Raw genomic sequence first — 21,803 nt, 5'->3', positions numbered from 1 at the left:
AACAAAGTTAAAATGTAGCATAAAAGGAAGGATACAAATAAAAATCATATACAGCTATCTAATCCTGCATTCTCAGCACTTCCTGCCTAATGCTAATAACACAATCATTAGGCAATGACTAAGGCAGGGTGTTGATGGAATTGTTGCCCTCTTGTGCATCTCGAGAGATTCCAACCATTGAACAAAGAAAGATGTGCACTAGCACCACATACACTGATCATATTGATCGGAAAGTTATCTTACAACACTGAGCCCTACACACTTCTCTTAGCTGAGAGGACACAGTTTCTCAGTATACTAATGTGTCCCCCTCATCTACTTTCTAGCAAACCCTCCTACACTGCACTTCTAAGCATGAAGTATCCAACTATCTAGTACACAGAACTTTAACTTTCCCAAATCTTTGGAGACACAGCAAACTATCTATCCTCTTTGAAATGAAAATATTGGAAGGGAAAAAGATTTCATGAGATTCATAAACAGACTATGACTTTGTTTGGATGTCAAACCAGAAGAGGAGAACAACCAATGATCAATCCTCCAATTGCCAGACATTGTATGATAACTTACAAACTATCTAAAAAAACAAAACTGACTAAGAAAGAAGTTCTCACAACACTGAATGAAAGAATTTTTCTTTATTAATAAAAAAAAAGTTCACATCTTTTGCATTAAATTAGAACTCCTTGAAACTTTGAGAAATGAGAGAAGGGAACTGAAAGTAATAAAAGATTTTAAAGGTGTAACAGGAGGAAAACTTTGCAGTTGCAATAAGAAACAATTGTTAAGAGAGGGTGGAAAGTAAGAGGGTCCTCCCCTTGAACAAAATTTCTTTGCCCAATCTAGTTATAGAAACTTGAAATTTCAAGTCAAATATATTTTGGATATTTACACACAAAAATTTCAACTTTTAGTGTTTCTAAATTCTCAAGACATGGGCATTTGCGTGAGTGCTATCAAATATCCAAGGGTTATATGAGAGTGACCAATTCTAAGATGAAACGCTATACCTGGAGAGGACTGGATGAAACTGCTGAGCAAGAATTTATAAGACTGCAGCACACCTCTTGGTACATAGTGGTTGTACAGGTGAAACGGCTGAGTCCGATAAAACAGGGGTTGGCAATATGGTGAAAAGATTCACCAACAGAATGAAGAAAAGGTAATATGACTAAATGAGTCACACAAAATGCATAAAGATGCTAATCCTGGAATAGCAACTCTGAATGTCTACAATTCAGAGCAATAAGGAAGAATGATAATGAACAAATGAGGAAAACATAAACTACTGATAACACAGAAAAGTTAAAAGTTTTAATAATAAGTTTGCAGTGATACTAAAAATTCATAAGACAATATAAAAAAAAAAAACTAAAATTATCTATAAATAACAAGATGAAAAGGCATAGGAAACCAGAATTATTATTATTATTAATAGGGGTTAGTTTTTCCAGACCTCTGAGTCTCAAGTAGACTCTTCTCGGGCTGGTTCTCAGGGATCAATCCTGAGAAAAAAAAAAAAAAAAAAAAAAAAAAAAAAAAAAAAATTAGACTTTATTTGAGAAACCCGTCTTATTTAAAAAAATTATGATTTTATTAATTGAAAAATCCCTGCTTTCCGCAAGAATATTTTTCATTTCCGTACTCCGCAGATAAATAGATCTTTCCTGGGTCCAATTTGGGCACTCAACAAGCAAATGCTGTACTGTCATTGTGGTTTGAAACATCTGTTACATTTCACTGGTCAGCATGTGGTGTTGACATCAAGTGACCATGTGAGAATCTTGTGTGTCCTATACGTAGCCTTGCTAGGATCACCTCTTTTGCTCTTTCCTCCTGTGAGGATGTTCTCCATGCATAGACTTCAGTTTTATATTTTTAAGTTTATTTGTCGTTGGCACCGAGGCCCATTCTTCTTTCCAATCCTGGTAAATTAATGTTTTAACTGATTTTACCCAGTCTGACACTGGGGCATATGAAATTGTTGGAGGGATAGTGCAGGCTAATTTGGCAGCAGAGTCTGCATATTCATTTCCTTTATTCCCACGTGTGCTGGGATCCAACATTATTTCCCCCATTGATATTCCTGATTGGAGGAGATTGATGAATTTTTATTTGAATGTTTCCTGTACTATTTGGTTTCCTGGTTTATACTGTCTTATTGCATCTATAAGCACTACGTGAGTCACTGAAAATAACAGAGACACTTGCTTTTGCCTCAGATATCATATCTAGAGCCATCTGTATGGCTGTGACTTCAGCAGTAAATACTGATGATATTGAAGGTAGGCTTTTTTTACTTAACATATTTTTCGAATATGCAGATGCTCCTACTCCAACATTATTTTTGGAGCCGTCTGTATATATCACAAATTTGTTGCCTTTTCTTCTAATGTGCTCCAAAGCATGTTGGCGGTACATTTCCGTACTTGTCATTTGTTTCTTTGAGTAGGTAAGACAGGGAGGTACATATCTTTACTCTATTTAAAATCCATGGTGGTGGCAATTCCATTGGTGGGTGAAAAATTGGATTCATATTATGGTATGTTCATTATGTATCTAGCTCTTTTTGGGAAAGAGCTAGTACTATTAACTGCTGTTACTTGATTACAGTTTTGGAAGCAGTAAGTTGCAGGAGACGATCCCGCTTGTAATGAAAGACCTCTTTGTATTGTTATTAAATTACGGTGATGTTTTAAGGGCAAAACACCTGCCTCCACCAAAAGTGAGTTTGTTGGGGACGATCGGAAAGCTCCTGTGCACAATCGCACGCCTTCATGGTGCACTGCATCGAGAGATTTTAATGCAGATTCTGAGGCAGATGAATATATTGGACAGCAGTAATCTATTATGGATAAGACTGTTGCCTTATATATCATTAATAAAATGTCTCGCTTTGCTCCCCAATTAGTGTGTGATAACTTTTTTAATATGGCAAGGGCTTTGATGCCCTTGGCTTTAATGTATTTGATGTGCTCTTTCCAATTTAAATGTTGATCAAATATTACTCCTAGATACTTGATTTTTGTACAAAATTGTATTTCAGTGTTATAAAGATGCAGTTTGATTGTTTGGTTCTTCATCCACCTTTTGTCTTTGTAGAAGACGATTGCTTTTGTTTTATCAGTTGAAAATTTAAATCCACTGAATTTGCCCAACTACATATATTTTGAAATGGCAGTACTGAGAACTCTCTGAGCATGTCTCAAATTACTACTCGTATAGTAAATGACAAAGTCATCACATATAAACTGTTTTTTACACCACTTGGTAAATTTATAGTAATGTCATTGATTGCTAAAGCAAACAATGTACAGCTCAAGACACTACCTTGAGGGATTCCTTCTTCCAGTTTATGGTTACGGAGTAGGAACTTTCTACTCTTACTTGAAAAGTTCTGTTTGTTAAGAAGTTCTTAATAAATATTGGTAAGTGGCCTCTTAGTCCCTTGGAGTGGAGTTTTTGCATGATGTTAAGTTTCCATGTTGTATCGTATGCTTTTTCTATATCAAAAATATAGCTACTGTTAATTTCTTTTGTTCAAAGCCTTTTTTGATATGATCTTCTAAATGTGTTAAGGGATCTAGGGTTGATCTGCCAGCTATTGAACCAGATTGTGTTGGTGTTAAAATGGATTCTTTGGTTATTACATACGTTAATCGTGCATTAACCATTTTTTCTAAGATTTGCATAGGCAACTTGTTAGAGATATCGGTCTATAATTGGATGGATTACTTGCATCCTTTCCTGGTTTGTTTATTGGAATAATTATGGCATGTTTCCATTTATCAGGAAAGACACGTTTTAGCCAGATACTATTGTAAAATTTTAATAAATATGATTTAGCTATAGGAGCTAATTTTTCTATCATTTCAAATGATATTTTATCATATCCTGGTGCAGAGGGATGACAAGAGTTGATGGCATTATCTAGTTCATCCATGTTAAAAATATAGTTATATTCCAGGTCTTCAAGAGTTTCAAAATTGAGTATTATATTTTCTTTTGTTTTCTGATACTTTGAAAATGTGTATCTAGGCTGGAGTAAGCACTGATGTTTTCAAAATGTTTCCCAATTATGTTTGATATTTCATAAGTATCATGGTATATTTTTCCATTTAAATGTATTGCACTTCTTGGAGGTCTTATATGTTTTCCATTGATTTTCCTTATCTTTTGCCAGATATCCCTTGTGGATGTGTTTGAAGATATGTTTGAGACATATTCCTTCCATGATGCGATTTTTTTCAGCTATTACCGTTTTTCTAAATTTGGCTGTATATTTGTTATATAGTGGTTTAATGTGGTTAATTGTTATGTTGTTATAACTATTTGTTTAATATGTTTATACTATAGGGCATTTTGTTGAGTGATTTAAGGCGAGTTTTGAGTCTGTTTAGATTGCGACTCAATATATGTTTTATTTTACTTAATGTTGTTAATGTTGGATTCCACCATGGGACAGGGGATTTTGTGGAATGTGTTTTTGGTTTTTTGGAATACTTTTATCTGCAGCATTTATTATGAAGTTTGAGAAGGATTCACATGTAGTATTGTGATCTTCATTATGTGGGAATGGTGGTATGTTTCGTGTGTATAGGAAATATTTATCCCAGTTAGCTTTTTGGATATTATATCTTGTAGGTGGCAATATTTTGACATTACTTAAGTAGTTCAGAATGATTGGGAAATGGTCACTTGTGTATGAATCGTACTAGGACGTTCCATTCAAATTTCTCCGCTACATCATTTGAACATAATGAAATGTCAATTGAAGAAAAGGTTAGGTGTGTATTGAAAAAATATGTTGGAACTTCACTTTCATTGAGACAATACAGGTTGTGTTTCATTATAGTATTCTCTATGTTGATTCCGGATGTGTCAGTGGGGTTATTAATATCCCATAATGGATTATGTGCATTAAAATCTCCTACTATAAGTAGTGGTTCCTGTATACTTTTGCTAATAAGTTCAGAAAAATCACTGAAATTTGCATTGAAATTTGGTTGGTTATATAAATTACAAATAGTAATTTTACTTTTATCAGGCATATACAGTTTAATTGATGTTATTTGATATGGCATAGATGGTATGTCCAACAGGTTCATATGTAATGCTATTATGAACGTATATGGCTGTGCCTAATTTTCCACCGTCAGTTGGTGAATAACAGGCAATTTTATAGTGTTGGATATTTGTAGGGTTACTTCCTATATGTTGTAGACATATGCACATTGGGTTGTGGTCTCGTATGATTCTTTGTAATTCACCCAGACGTAGTCGGGTTAAGAGACCATTTATATTCCATTGAATGATTTTATATTCCATTATTGGGAGGAATTGGTGTTAAATTCTGTAAATTGATTGCTGATTTTACTTTGTCTCGTAGTTTATATGCATTTGAATTTATTTGTGGTTTTTAATCATTGTATTTGTATGTTGGTTATTAGATTCTGCAGTTGTTTGTTTTTCATAGTTGAATATTAATAAGTCTATTTTTGATTTTATAATTTCCTTTTTGATTTTAAGGAGGTTCAGAACATAATTCGTTCTCATGTTGGTGTGTTAAAGGGCACCTCCTTAATTTGGTAAAATAAAATTTCAATACAATTTCGTACTGTGTCCTCTGTCTTGGTAGTTAGTTGGTTATATGTACTTACAAAGCATTCATTACAACCACAAGATGAAGCATGTTTGGTAATGTTAATTATTGGTTCAGAAGTTTTTGGTCTAGCTTTAGAAATTTCTGGTTTTGTAATTCTATTGTTCCTTTTCTGTAGTGATAAGGACTGTTGGTTTGAGGGGTTATTTGTTTTGTTGTTAATGGGATATTTCGGTCTTGTGGATGGTTGGGGGTGATAGTTATATTTTGGTTTGGTTTAATGGTATGATTTTCATTAGTATTATTTGATGGAAATTGTAAAGAGTGATCTTTACTGTCCAGATGTTGGCTGTTTGATTGAGATTGAGGGTAATTGTGTATTTCCACTGTGATGAGGTTAGTTTAATATCTTTTTTAAAATGTTCTCCTGGTGTATTTGGAGTCTCTCTGGATTGATTGTAATTTTCAATATTTACTTTTTTCCCTTAGGTGGGGTTCTTTCTAGAATTCTTTTCTTTTTGCCAGTTCGATTATCATCATTATTTAATTCTTCTTCTATTGGAAGTTCTTTTCCATGGATAACTGAATCATCTATGTTAGTGGTGGTATTGGTTGTTGTAATATTTTTATTTTGGGTTTCAGTATTATTGGTATGAAATCCAGTTTCCCATGTTTATACTATCTTGTTTGTCATTGTGCTGTTTGATGTCTTGATTTTTAGTCACATTTGAAAAGGTGGGGGTTTTGGATGGATTGTTAACGCCTCTTACTTTTAGCTCAAGTCTGGCTTCCATGACTGACATTCCTGTCCTATTTATTAACAACTGAAGTTCTGTATTATATTGGTAAAATGAACACTCCTTAGATTTTGCGTGATGGGCTAGTCCACAATTAATACATTTTGATTGATTACAGTTCCAATTAGTGGTATGGTCATCTGATGCACAGACTGCACATATAGCTTTATTACGGCATCTTTTGTATGTGTGTCCATACCTTGAGCACTGTGTACATTGTAATGGTTTAGGAACAAAAGGACGAACTTCTCTATTTTGTCCAAGAATTTTTATTTTAAATGGCAAGTTTTGGCCTGTAAATTTTATTTTGGCAATGTTGATATTTTTACTTTTATCTTTCCTACTTGAAATCGAGTATATTTCTAAATCGTGGATATTGTTATATCTCAATTTTAGGGAGTCTAGCAATAGTTGTTTTGAAGGAAGCTCCTGCCTCGCTATTGGGTAGGATGACTGTACCCTGTACATAATTCAATGTTTCGTGGCTTGTAATTATTACCTTTATATTATTTATTTCTGTTATACTTAAAAAGGCAGTGGACTGCTTTTTATTGGTTACTTGGATAAGCCATTCATTGTCCTTGATGTGTCTGCATTCCATGTCTTGTGTTGGATATATGTTAAGTAATTTGTTTTCTAGCATCGCTGCTGAGATTTTGTTGTCAGCTTTGAGGACTAGAAATCTTGACCAATTGTCTGGTCCAAAGAGGTCATCAAAATGTACCAATGTGGGATTAAGTCGGTAATTTTTGTTTCTCTTTGGTCCTTGTTTTATGTATGTTGCTTGTCTATTATGATTTTTATATTTTTCTGTATTGCTGGGAGGATTATTTGTCTCTAATTCAGAATTATTGTTCATCATATATGGTTCCATTGTTACGATATTGGAGTTTACCAATTTATTTTGTTTGTTTCTTTTTTATTTATGCACTCTATTTGGTTTTCTGGCTCTGCTGCTTTACTGGAACAGGGTGTTCCTTTGTATCTTTATAGTACTTTCACTGCTTGGGGCAGTACCTAGGAAATTCGGGAGTGACGTGCCAATGGTCATCAACTGTGCCGTAGTTTTTCCATCATGGGGCCCAGGGGTACTCAAATCATTTATTTCACAGTTCATAAATTTTGAGTTTTTACACAAAAAAAAAAAAAAAAAAAAAAAAAAAAAAAAAAAAAAAAAAAAAAAAATTCTTGAAAAGATATCATTGGCCCTTCGCGAAGTTAAATCTTCTGCCAAAGGCACAAGTGAGAAAGGACTCCCAAATGTCCGCATCCCTACCCTACCCCAAAAGGGGATGGCATAACATGATTAGTATGGCCCAAGTGTAAGCAGAACCCGCTTGCTAGGACTAAGAGTATTATGTTAATACAATTATCCCCATCCTAATCACATTATGGGCAAACTGGATAGAATGCCGAGAGTTCTATTCCTAGAACCAGGCCCCCCTGGAATCCGTGGTCCAGCTCCACAGAATAGTTCCGCCTGAAAAACAGGTCCGAACATTGTCGGGTAGATGATGGATCTACCACAGTTCTCACTATTTAGCTTCGGATTTAACTCCACGTTAAGCCATGATATGTTTTTCTCATTTATTTGCTTTCAAAAATTTTGGCAAAAAATGGAAAAGTCCACATAAGTTTACTCGAAAATATATAATGTCATATGGGACTCTTGGGTTCGAACCTGGGAAGAGATTCCTGAGGTTCGAGAGCCCCCTCACCACGTCAAGGTGGTCCCAAAATGAGGGGGTGGAAACCAGAAAAAAAAAAAAAAAAAAAAAAAAAAAAAAAAAAAAAAAAAAAAAAAAAAAAAAAAAAAAACAAAAAAAAAAAAAAAAAAAAAAAAAAAAAAAAAAAAAAAAAAAAAAAAAAAAAGATGTGTTGGAGAAAAACTAATTCCAAGATTCTATAATATCAAGGGTGAACAAGTAATTACATAACTAATGAAAGTGGCAGTCCTTAACAAGTACCTTTTCTACACTGATGATAGGTCTGTGGCTTCCACACAACATACAATACGGCTATATAAAAATAATGGATTGTGGTGAAACAACCGATTTGTATTGCACAGTTACAACTGAATTATCAAAAAGAAGCTGGCTGCTACTGCATAAACAACATACAAATGGAATAATGAGGTACTTTAACAACTTAGCAATCTAAAATTGTTTAAAGTGAAACTTCTACACTACAGTAATCAACAGAAAATATGTTTACCTTCATCAACAATATGCATTGCACGTTTTCTCTGCCTAGATCGTTCATTCTGAAACCATATTTTGATTACTTGAGGATCTAACTTTACTAGATGACCAATGATTTTGAACATTGCAGGGTCAGGGAAATTGCAGTGTGTGAAATGCATATACAATGTCCTCAATTGCACCTCATTGAACACTGTTGTTCTTCTGCGATGGCGCCTTAAACTTTCCAGGTCCACTGCTTCCTCAGCCTGTATACCAGTACCTAGAAGCAAAAAATTTTTTAGACTCTTTGAAAGAAAAATTACATTTTATAATAAAATAAGATTTTATATATACCTACCAAGTAATTGCATTGTTACACTAGTTTTTACTTTAACAGCAGCTTTTTATTTTAAAATTTGCAGTAGCGCTCTATTGTTTTGGTGCAGGTGAGTGTCCCGCCCACTTCCCGGGAAGAATAGGTACCCAATATAGCTGAAGTGCTCAGTTTGTTTATGCTCTTTGTCCAAGTGCTGCTGAGAGGAGGGAGAGCTCCGATTATATTAATTACTTGGAAAGTATATAGAAAATCTTATTTATTATAAAAATGTCATTTTTATATAACTAACTTACCAAGTACTTACATAGCTGAATCTCACATTGACAGGAGGGGGGACTCATGGACATGTACTACTCCAAAGCATTTATAAATGTAAATGAATTTGAAATAGATAAAAAGCTACCTGGTGAGAGAGCTAGAGAAGGAAGATACTGCCTTTTGTCGTTGCTCATCTAGACTGGAGTGGACATGACTAAAGTGTCGAGAGTTGTCCTTACTTTAGTGGGAGCTTTGCTGTCAAAGAGTACTCCAATGACTGCCAAAGCAAAATCAATACCCTTGCTATGGGCGTGACACGACCGTAACTAACAAAATCTATTATCTGTACACTAAGTTAAAAACAATACCCATCTGATTAAAAGAAATGACTGGTGGGTACCCCAGGTACCCAGTACCTCCAGGCTTCCCAGAACTCGAAGACCTTACACAAGGCAAGGAGAGAGAGAAAATAGTAGTACTTCTACCCCTCATTCCCTAATACCATGCCAGCCGCAGAAAAAGGAACTAACGTACCATAGTCCTCAAACACTGTTTCTACATCGCAAAAGTAGTAATTATCGAAAACTGATCGGCATCTCCAATAAGTCAATAGAATGACTGTAGTCAGGGAGAGATTACACTTAAAAGCTAAGATGTGGCTACCACCCAAATGTCACCAGCTTTCACCTTCAATAATGGTAAGGTTTCTCACCTTCAATAATGGTAAGGTTTCTTCCTAGATACTCAAATGAGATTCAACAACAGTGTTTCTCAAGAAGAAAGAAATAGGGTTCTCGGAGAGGTGTCTCTTTGGATCCCTAAGTGAACACAAGAGGTTACGAAAGTCCCCTCTAATCTTCTTGGTTCCATCGACAAGTGTTTTAAGGCTCTCACTGGATACAAAACTCTCTCTTGTTCTGAGGGACCAAAGATTCCTGTGAGACTCTTGATAGTGAAGGGCTGAGGAAAAGGCTTGGAAGGGTTCTCATACTTTGCTAAGAACCTTAAAAATAACCAAGCAAACTGCATCTCCCAGAGTTAAGTATATCTTGGTTTTACCAGACCACTGAGCTGATTAACAGCCCTCCTAGGGCTGACCCGAAGGATTAGATATTTTTATGTGGCTAGGAACCAATTGGTTTACCTAACAACAGGACCTACAGTTTATTGTGAGATCTGAACTACATTATATCGAAAAATGAATTTCTATCACCAAAAATAAATTCCTCTGATTCCACGTTGGCAGAAGAGAGAATAGAACTTTGGACCACCGAATTGGTAGGCGAGCACGAAAACCACTAGTCCAATGAGGAACTATCTCCCTGAGTGAAACCAACATGCAATGAGAAAAAGAGGTTTTCTAGACAAGTCTCTACGAGAAGAAGAGTATAATGGTTCAAATGGTGGACCTGGAAGCCAACATACCACCATGTCCAAGTTCCAGGCGACAGAGGATTAAATAACTCTTTTTAATGGTAACAAACGACTAAGTCAGAGATGTCCTGATTCGAGCAAGTCTAAGCCTCTATGTCCGAGTACAGAATTCAGCATAGATCTGTAGACTGTAATGGTGGATGTTGAAAAACCTCGAGATATCTTCACGAACAGCAAAAATTCTACTGGCTGGGCTACAGATAATTCAGAAAATTAGATGCCGTGTCTCTTGCACCAACTGCAAAACTCTGCCCACTTAGCTGATTAACAGCTATTCTAGGCCTGGCCTGAAGGATTAGATATTTTTATGTGGCTAGGAACTAATTGGTTACTTAGCAACAGGACCTACTGCTTATTGTAGGATCCCAACCACATTATATCAAGAAATTAATTTCTAATCACCAGAAACAAATTCCTCTGAATCCACATTGGCAGAGTAGGGCACGAACTCGAGCTACCAAATTGGTAGGCCAGCATGCAACCAACTTGTCCAATGAGGAACTCTCTGATAGAAGAATCGTGTCTACACTGAGCAATAGTGTTTGCAACTTCTCTTGAAAAACCTTTCACTCTGACAAGCTTCCTAACAATCTGAAGCCTGTCAGAGCAAGATTAGATAAGCCTTGATGAAACCTGTTGAAATGAGGCTGTTTGAGCAGATTTTGTTGCTGTGGAAGGAGCCTTGGAAAATCAGTCAGAAGTTCTAGGAAGCCTGGGAACCATTCCTTTTGTGGCCAGAAAGGAGCAATCAGGATCATCGATGTGTTGTGAAGAGACCAGAATTTCTTTATGACTTCCCTGACTACATTGAATGGGGAAATGATAAATCTCAAGGTTTCACCTATCCTGGAGAATCACATCCATTGCCTATGCTCGAGGGTCCAGGGCAGGAGAACAATAAAAGGCAGGGAATGTTTTCTCGACAAAAAACAGGCCTACCGATGGTTTTCCCAACCGATTCCACAGGTCGGTGCACACCTGTGGATTCAGCAACAATTCCATGGATAGAACCTGTTTGTGATGGCTCACCTTGTTTGTTAGAACGTTCAACTTTCCCTGAACGAATCGAGTGAGAATCTGGGTCTGGTTGTTTTGGGCCCAAAGGAGAAGATCTCTGGCTGCCTTGCAGAGGTAAAAAGAGTGAGTTCTTCATTAATTGCAGATGTACCCCAGTGCGGATGTGTTGTCTGAGGGAATTGCTACTACTGAATTGCGTGTCACTAAAGCAAAGTTTTGAAAAGCCAGATTAGTTCTTTTACAACGATGTGGAGATCCTTTTCTTCTGGAGACAAACTCTCTGAAACTCCCAAATCTCTTAAAAATACTCCCAGCCCAGATTGAATGCATTGGAAAACAGTGCTAGGCTCGGGGTTCAATTGAAGGAGCAACTTCCCTACTTCAAATCTCCCTTCTTTTAACCACCATTGAAGGTCCTCTTTTATCTCGTGTTTTGGGAAGACAAACAAATCTTGTTAAGTCTTCTGCTCCAACTGGCTTTTAGGAAGAACTTTTAGGAACATGCATCTCGATGGAAGAGGGGGTTCCCTAGAATTTTATCCTGTCATTGGCTGAGCAAAACTGGAGATTGAGGATGTGGCGCAGTTTCTGGATATAAGAATGAGTGCTGTTGTCTGACAGAAAACCGAAAAACTCAAGTCTATGTTCGTCCCCAAACAGACTATACATTGGGATGCAGCTAATTGAGATTTCTCAATTGATAATAATACCTTGGGTCTGGGCCAACTGAAAAGTCTTCATTAAGTCCTCCAAACAATTCCTGGATGAAGACCAAAGAACTCAGTTGTCAAGATATAAGCACACCTTGACACCCATTAGGTGAAGCCATTGCAATTGTAGGGCAAGTACTCAGGTGAAGCCTTGATTGGCTGTGGACAGTCTGAAGCACAGCACCACAAATTGAAATACTTAGTCCTGGAACATAAACCTCAGGCACTTCCTGGATTCTGGGTGTATTGAAATGTGGAAGTCCACGCCTTTCATACTGATGGATACCATCCAATCTCCCTGACAAATAGCGGAGAGAAGTGACTTTGTTTGTCTGCATTTTGAACTTCATTATCTGTACAAAGAAGTTCCAAGCGCTTACATCCAGTACCAGCCTCCAACCTCCCGATGACTTGGGAACGACAAAAAGTCTGTTGTAGAATCCCTCCGTGAGGTGTCCTCTACCATTTCTATTGCTGAGTCATGAGAAGAGCTGACACCTCCTTTAACAGAGTTGAAAACTTCTCTGAGCCTTCTGAATACACCTTAAAGACAATAGGAGAAGACCTTAAAGTGGGTTTTTCTCTGAATGGTATTGAGTATCCTTCTCTGAGAACATTCTTCACCCAAGGTTCCACCGATCTCGCTTCCCATTTCTCCCAAAATTGTAGAAGTCTTGAGCCCATAGGTGTATGGAGGACTGGATCCTTACTTGCTAGAGGTTGGTTGAGCAGAAGACTTCTTGCTGGATGGTCTAATCAAACAAAGGTTCGAGTGTGGCCGAGACTGGGCTCTCCCCCTGCCACATTGAAAAGGGCCATGGTTGAAGAGGTGACGAAGATCTTGCAGTGAAAGATACCGTAGGAGCACAATTGGAATCCTTAACCGTTTGGCCGATTGTGCGAGAAGATTATGTGTTGCTTTCTTCTGAAGCTCCATAGCTCACAGAAACAGACTATCTTTATGCAAGGAAGTGAACAGGAGAGAAGATCTTTGCAAGGGGGTAACTCCCTTATTGGTGAACGAGCACCACAGCTCCCTCTTTTTAAGGACACTGGCCAAAAAAATGCTGCTCATTCCTATGATCCATCTCTGCTGCAAACTTGTCTTGCAGTGACAGACAATTCTCAATGTTTTTGGTTAGAGGTCCCAAGGTCCAGTCTAAAAAACTGAAAATCTCTACCACTTTAAAAACATCCTTCACAAAATGGTCCAACTCCATGGACAAAAACCAAATCTTAGCAAGTCGAACGCCGATCTCCGAGTAGGCTCGATAAGAATGGAGAAGTTCCCTTTGGAAGTGGCAGACTCCCCCAAGGATGGTACTTCTTTCGTCGCATAATAACCATGCGATGAGAGAGAACAGAAAACACCCTTGACTAATTCTCTCTTCTCGGAAAACCAAGAGTCAATGCCCAACAAAGCCTTCTTAGCAGATATAGATAAAACCATTTTATTAAGTTTAGCAGTTCCTGCAGGTTGCTGTAACATGAAGGCAGAGCCAAGAGAAGACAGTGTCGCCAGCGAAAAATACGATGGAAAATGGAAGAGGAAATAAGTTATGAAAGCAACATAAGATGAAGAGTGTTGCTCTTAAGAGCTCTACATCTTCTTCAGCTGAAGAGAGGTCAAAGAGCAGAGGGGAAGGTGAAAGTTTCTTCAAGTTTCATAATACTGTCGAAACATCAATGTCTCGGAATACTAAGAGCTGGGTCTTGAGTCGGTGGGAAAGGTATGTTCATTGATTCCTGATGAAGGGGAGGACCTGAGTCTGCTAATACAGGGTTTGCGCTTGCATCCTGGGCTACTGGTTGTCCTGCTGTCAACTCATATCCCACCCTCTTCTGAAGAACCTTCAGAAATGAAGTTGTCCTCCTAACCTCTCTACAAATTGCTTTCGATGAGTGATTGGGATCCACTGGTCAAATTGCTACCTTTGGACACTTGCGAGCCACTGAGTTGCCTTGATCCCATGGGACAATCTGACCCCATTGGATGCATGGGGTCCACTTAGCACTTGGAGGCCATTGGCCACTTATGAGCCACTAGGAACTCAGTATCCACTGGGCACTCAGCATCATCCCAGAAGCTACCGGAGGGTTCTTGATCCCTGTGGCGTTTGGGAATCAATAGGGCAATCAGCTCTGTAGCATTGCTTCTTCAACAGCTGGGGTGAATCTTGGAAGTGCTGACTGTGCCCTCGATACACATGCAAGTCAGAACCACTGGAAGAATGGGTGTGCAATAGCCCCTTGAACACCTTACCTGCGGTTATCCAAAGGAACCTGGGAAGTAGTGACAGGTTCTGAAGAAGGAGCAACTTCTTGTGGGCAGGCCCCACTGACCTCCCTTGGACTTACAGTTTGCTTCCTCCCAGGTGCTAGGGAGTCTAGCAGGGACCACCATCTAGGAGCTTCGGTGGGACAAGTAGCCATCCCTTTCCACTGATACAGCACTAGCACTAATCACAAACACTCACTTTGTCCAAAAGGACCTTCACTAAAACATCAATTTCAATAGTCTCCAGTAAAGCATCTAATTTCTCATCTACACGGGCTTCAAGACTGGCAGAAGTTGAAAGTACCGATTTAATAGATGAAGATCTAGAAGCGCTGGCTTCCTATACGCACTTGCATCTGACATTATAGGGCAGAGGCTACCAAACAACAGAACACTTCACCAAAACCTTTTATCAGTAAAACCAACTGGTGAGCAATCCTGCCTACAAAAAAAATCAAAGCTGCTTAAACAACTGTGTTTAGTCGTTAAAAACCAGAAATGAACTGCTCTTCAGCTATGTTGTACCTCTTCTTCCCCGAAATTGGGCGGTGCACTTACCTGCACCAAAACAACAAAGCGCTAATGTGAATGTTTAGATCTAAAGCTGCTGTTTAAGTAGAAACTACATATGCTAACTAAATACTTGGTAAGTTACTTATAAGAACACATGTTTTCTTCAAATAAAACTACAAAATCATGGTCTCTGGTATTTGAGTGATACAAAAATTATTCAAAAGGAATATAATGCAAAACTGAATAAATAACCTTACCTTGAGTTACCGTTTTCAGTGATTTCTTTCTTTGCTCTTCTTGGTGACGTAAAATTGCCTGAATCTGTTCTTTCATTGATTCTCTAGACCCACATTTGGAATCTTCATCCTCCTCACATTTCAGTGATGACTTGATACCTTGATTTTCAAGAATATTTGCGATCTGATCATGAAGTGTTGAAGGCTGGAGATCTGATAATTCTTCAACAGATTTGGGTTCTTCTTTTATTTCAATTGTGGGTTTTGATGATTTGACTGGGAATATCGTCAGTCCCCCCAAAGTTAAAGAACCATTTGCATTTTCGGTTTCTTTTGCCGTGTCTTGGTCTTCTGACTCTTGCTTAGCTTTCAACTGAGCTGCTTGTTGCAGTTGTGCCAGCAACAATTGCTGCATCAGCCGTTGTTGTTGGAGAATCACTGGGTTCTCTACTTTTGGAAGTGACACTTGATTAAGAGAATTAGGATCAATTAGTGGAGGGGGAGATGAAATTTCACTCTCTTTTTTTGGATGCTTTTGCAATTTCTGTAGCAAGAGGGGGAGCATGGCTGATGAGACACAAGTGGATTCAGAACTTTTGGGATCATTGCTTAAAGCTTTAATAAAATTAATTTTATCATGACTTTGATTTAATTCTTTACGTTCATCTTCGAGATGGGAAAGGTCTACCCCAGATATAGATGTACACTTGGATATTCTGTGTGTATCCAGTAACACTTTGTGAGTGAAAGACATAGAGCAATTTGCACAGCGAAGAGTTTCCTTCTTATGAGCTTCGGTATGGGCATCTAAAAATCTGTAAATTTAAAATAAATATCTTTAGATAGTTTAAGACTCCTAGGCAAGAATGCATTTTAATATAAAAGTGGTTTTACTTGAATTCATTTAAACAATACAATCACATAAAACCTGGAAGTTTTCAGGATTATGAAAGAACCCACAGTCTAACTTGTCCTTGATTATTAAATACTATATTCAATTTAAGGGGCATCCCAACCAGTAATTTCAAGGAATTATCGATTTTTAGTTATTGAGGGATTTGGATTAGTTAATGTTTAAATAAACATGTCCTGAAGTATTATTGCCAGAAAAAAAATTTTGGTGTTTTTTTTTTTTTTTTTTTTTTACATATTTTTTCTTTACTGCATTTAGCCTGTGAGTGGCACTGAGTGAAAAATAGTCATGAAATTCCTGTATGACTTATTTAGGAGGAAGTGAGAAATATCCTTTACTTTCCTACTGGCTGTTTCTCTCAAAAAATATCATATCAAGAGTAAATAGTACGTATCTATGTATTATGGGCCCCCTTTTTACATGGTTCATTTTGTTGCGTATTTTTGTGGAACACATTATTCACTAGTCCACAAGGAAATTATAGTAATTTGAGAATTTTTTCACACAGCAATGTTCACTAATTACTGCACAGGTACTCTTCACTCAACGACATACTCGTTCTATGACAATTCAGAGTTAAAACGGCTTCTACAACCAGTCCGATTTTTAACAAAAAGGCCTGGTAAAAGATGGAGAAATTGTTGGCCATTTGGTTTGACGACCAAATAAGCAAACGAACACCTATTAGCCTTAATATAATTCAAAGTAAAGCACTCAGCATCTTCAACACGATCAAATCAGCGAAAAACGTGCACGGAAACATTTACAGCAAGTCACAGTTGGTGGCCAAGAGAAAGGCTATTCAGGGCCAATAATCTAGCCTAGCCTAGGTTTTGAAAACCTTGAAATCCATGGCTAAAACAATACTTAAGGCTTTAATATACTTTGTAAAGAAAAGCTATAGTTCTGTATAGTATATAATAAATGAATGAACATATTGAAGATACGAGTAGAAATAAAGAGAATAATTGTTTAACAACGAATTTGCTTAATGGCCAGGTCGCTGGAACGGAACCCCATCATTAAACGAAGAGTACCTGTATTTATTTTCATGACTAAACACATTTTTTATGATAAATGATTTACTCATTTTCAAATGTTAATATTAATGTAAACATATAAATATAACTAAAAAAAATTTAACACAAATTAAATATATTTGTAATAAAAATCACCCAGAATGACAGGTGGGACCCTGGAATGAGCTTAACAAGTTTAAGATTCTCTCTCTCTCTCTCTCTCTCTCTCTCTCTCTCTCTCTCTCTCATCTCTCTCTCAATACAACATAATCTATAAAATGTTTACAGTAATACAAATTAAATAAATCTTTAATACAAATAGTAAGATGAATCTCATTCCGGGGCGCCCCTCTGAACAATAGGTGGGCCCCAGAATGAGCTTAAGTAAGACTCTCTCTCCTCTCTCTCTCCTCCTCTCTCTCTTCTCTCGTCTCCTCCTCTCCAACTCTCTCTCTCATCTCTCTCTCTCTCTCCTCATCTCTCTCATCTCTCTCTCTCTCTCAATACAACAATCTATAAAATGTTTACAGTAATACAAATTAAATAAATCTTTAATACAAATAGTAAGATGAATCTCATTCCGGGGCGCCCCTCTGAACAATAGGTGGGCCCCAGAATGAGCTTAAGTACAGTCTCTCTCTTTTAAGGATACTGGAAGATTGGAAGATATATTTGAAATTATATTGCTCAACTGTAAAGAGTTTTTGGAAGATAGACCGTACTGTATGTACATTAATATCTGAAATAATTGTTAATTGTATTTTTATTTAGGTAATTTTCCAGTCTGCTTTTAGTTTCAAACCTTTTGTGTACTTATAGCAAGAAAAAAAAAATTAATTACAAAATAATATATACGAATACAGTAGCCTAGCCTTCAGTACTGTATACTGCATATACGATATAATTTAGTAATTTACTAATATGAGCCAATTTTGGAGGTTCAATGCATTCTGACTGACATCAGTAGGGAAAAAAAAAAAAAAAAAAAAAAAAAAAAACCGGGAATCAGATTTGGACCAACATCGGCATACCTAATTGAGCAATGTCAGGCTGCTGAGGGCTTAGGGCTGGTATATTTACGAAATAAAAACAATGAATATGCATCTTTTCTCTGATTCTTTTAAAAAGTTATACATTACAGTATCCAATAATATTGTATGTATTCTCATATTATTATACCATAAAATACTAACAAAGCGGTTTGTGTTATGGATTAGAAATCAGCTGATGGCGAATACAAGTTTATTTCTCCGTATTTAACTCAATTCGGAGCGAATTGCCTTTCTTCTAGTTAGCGTAAAATATCTAGATACTTTACTTATATAAGACAAGGTAATTTGTCATTTTACTAGGTGTTTTTAAGTCAAAATACAAATTAAATATGCGTCGTGAAATATAGTATTTTTTTTTTTAACAGATTGCGCTGTGGGCATGTTTATTGTGTAAAAATATTACGTGATTCCATTCGCTATTTTCACTTCATTTCATCATAACACGGACCTTTACTGTAACATTACTTATCTTTTATCGGCATGAAAACAACAGTAAAATGTGTTCTTTCAAGACCTGAAGTTTTGATTTAAATGATTTTCTCTCAATTTTATCTACAGTTGAGTTTGATGGCGTAAGTTTATTAGAGTTATATATTTGTTGCCGATGCATGATAATAGTACTATCTGGATGAAACTCGCAAACTTCGGTATAGTACCCTCAAACTCGACCGTAAACAAAATGAGAGAAATGAGTTTTAATCAAAACTAAAGGGCACGAAAAGAACACATTTGACTGTTTTCGCTCCAATAAAAGATAAATACATAAAACTTGTAGTATTCTGATGAGATAAAGTGAAAATATCGAACAGAATCTGTTGATTTTTGTTTACACAATAAACATGCCCTCAGCGCCATCTACTAACGAAAAAATAACTAAATTTTGTTCATATACAATACGTATTTAAGTGATATTTCCACTTGAAAATTTTGTATAACGTAAAATGTAAGTTATGTAGGCCAAAGAAAACATACGTATGAATGGTAGGGGATAATTAAGTATAACAGTTGTCAGCAGGTAGATACTTTTGCAACATGAATTTGAAATGATATTAAGGTGTTCTGGGATGATATTTTGAGGTATATTTTTGTTTGAACTGTCAAGTTTGGCAATAAACTATTAAAATATGCAGTTATAAGCATTTTAGGGGTATATATAGCCTACTTAGTAACAGTAATAGGAGAGTACTGCAATGTAAGGTTACTTTGGGATGATGTTTTGTGGTGTATTTTTATTTGAAATTAAAATTAATTAATTTAGTACGATAATTTATGGTATATTTTTGCATTACATAAAATTTTGCAGAGAAATATTTAAATAGACAGTTGAAAGCATTTTAGTTTAAGGGGCACCAGGTATGTGGCAGTTACAAGCCAGTTATAACCATTTGTAGAGGAGATTTTTGCATCTGCGCATTTTTTGCATTTCCATGTTTTTTGTATTTCTAAGGTAGGTTCTGGAACCTATCCCCATGTAAAAGTGGGGGGAGCACTGTACACACACACATACACACACACACACATATATATATATATATATATATATATATATATATATATATATATATATATATATATATATATATATATGACATACAGGTGGTCCCCGGGTTACGACGGTTGTTCCGGCTTACGACGTTCCGAGGTTACGACGCTTTTTCTTAAATATTCAATGGAAAAATCCGTCCTGGGTTACGACGCTTGTTCCGAGGTTACGACGCTGACGCTTCCGACGCTCCGAGTTAACGACGCTTTTAAAAAACGCATACTATGATAAAAATCCTTTATAGTTTAGCACATTATATTAATAAAAATAAGTTTCTGGTTAGATTACAACAAAAATTTTGAGATTATGATGATTTTCGACACTTTTTATGTTGTATTTTTCTATGTTTTTTAGTGACGCCTCATATGCGGAACTAGTTTCCGAGCGAATGAATACATACTAGTTTACATATAACAGTCCAAAAGCGCAAATAATGAAAAAATCATTGCTTGTTTCCAGTAATAATAACAAAACGAAGTTTCTGGTTAGATTACAACGCAAATTCCAAGTATCCAAAGAGAGACATTATCCAGTAATTTGATCAGAGAGAGAGAGAGAGAGAGAGAGAGAGAGAGAGAGAGAGAGAGAGAGAGAGAGAGAGAGAGAGAGAGAGAGAGAGAGAGAGGCGTCTTCCGACGCTCCGAGTTAACGACCGCTTTTAAAAAACGCATACTATGATAAAAATCCTTTATAGTTTAGCACAGTATATTAATAAAAATAAGTTTCTGGTTAGATTACACAAAAATTTTGAGATTATGATGATTTTCGACACTTTTTATGTTGTATTTTTCTATGTTTTTTTAGTGACGCCTCATATGCGGAACTAGTTTCCGAGCGAATGAATACATACTAGTTTACATATAACAGTCCAAAAGCGCAAATAATGAAAAAATCATTGCTTGTTTCCAGTAATAATAACAAAACGAAGTTTCTAGTTAGATTACAACGCAAATTCCAAGTATCCAAAGAGAGACATTATCCAGTAATTTGATCAGAGAGAGATGAGAAGAGAGAGAGAGAGGAGAGAGACCGAGGAAGACGATGGAGAGAGAGAGAGAGGAAGAGAGAATGAGAGAGAGAGGCGTCTTTTCCGACGCTCCGAGTTAAGGACAGAGAAGTGTTCGTTTCGTTAAACGGCCTCTGACTCATGCCAGTAAATGTTTTGTTGATACTAATAATATAAGCCTATTTAAAGATACGTTTACTTTAATTAGTCTATATGATACGTAAATAGTAATCAACTGTTCTTGTAGCCCTCAATATTTGGCAAAATCGAAGTATCCAAAGAGAGACATTATCCAGTACGTAATTTGATCAGAGAGAGAGGAGAAGAGGAGAGAGAGAGCGAGAGGAGTCGAGAGAGAGAGAGAGAAGAGAGAGAGGAGAGAGAGACGCTTTGGCAACAATGGTCTCGGGGGTTTTTATAGCTTCCTTCTGCTTGATGATCGTGGATATTGTAGAAGGATTTCGACCATACTCGTTTGCCAAATCGACGATACGAACGCCACGTTCATGCTTTGCTATAATTTCATGTTTTGCTTCCATCGAAATCATTTCTTGGTTTTTTTTTCTTATCACCTGCTTTGTCTTTAGCTTTGAGACCCATGTTTAATAATAAAATAGACAAAATAACACGAAAAATAGGCGCAAATACAACGAACTAAACAACGACGTGTTAACATGCAGCACCAACAAACAAACAGACTGAACGCCATTTATCGGTCGCCTATACAACTAACACTCATCACAAAATCGTATCTCAAATATTTCGTTGTATATCAAAGCTTGTATTTTCGCAAATTTTCTGTTATATCTCAAAACATTCGTATATTAGGGCAATCGTATGTCAAGTTTCCCAATGTAATTTGATCAGAGAGAGAGAGGTGAGAGAGAGAGAGAGAGAGAGAGAGA

At 36.6% G+C, this 21,803-nt stretch overlaps 1 protein-coding gene across 5 annotated transcripts in view; it reads right to left on the bottom strand.

Moving 5' to 3' along the window:
* LOC135210161 (uncharacterized) overlaps nucleotides 1–21,803 on the bottom strand; it is a 112,351-nt gene that overhangs the window by 41,546 nt on the left and 49,002 nt on the right. For all 5 annotated transcript variants that reach the window (XM_064242986.1, XM_064242985.1, XM_064242989.1 and 2 more), the window contains 2 exons: nucleotides 15,387–16,180; nucleotides 8,614–8,862 (listed from right to left, as the gene is read on the bottom strand). In XM_064242986.1, the coding sequence (XP_064099056.1) occupies nucleotides 8,614–8,862; nucleotides 15,387–16,180 (1,043 nt within the window). The remainder of the gene's footprint in view (nucleotides 1–8,613; nucleotides 8,863–15,386; nucleotides 16,181–21,803) is intronic.

Source organism: Macrobrachium nipponense, chromosome 39, assembly GCF_015104395.2.
Source record: "Macrobrachium nipponense isolate FS-2020 chromosome 39, ASM1510439v2, whole genome shotgun sequence".
Classification (NCBI taxonomy): domain Eukaryota; kingdom Metazoa; phylum Arthropoda; class Malacostraca; order Decapoda; family Palaemonidae; genus Macrobrachium; species Macrobrachium nipponense.
Note: the sequence above shows the minus strand (reverse complement) of the source record. Positions and strands in the feature narration are given on the sequence as shown.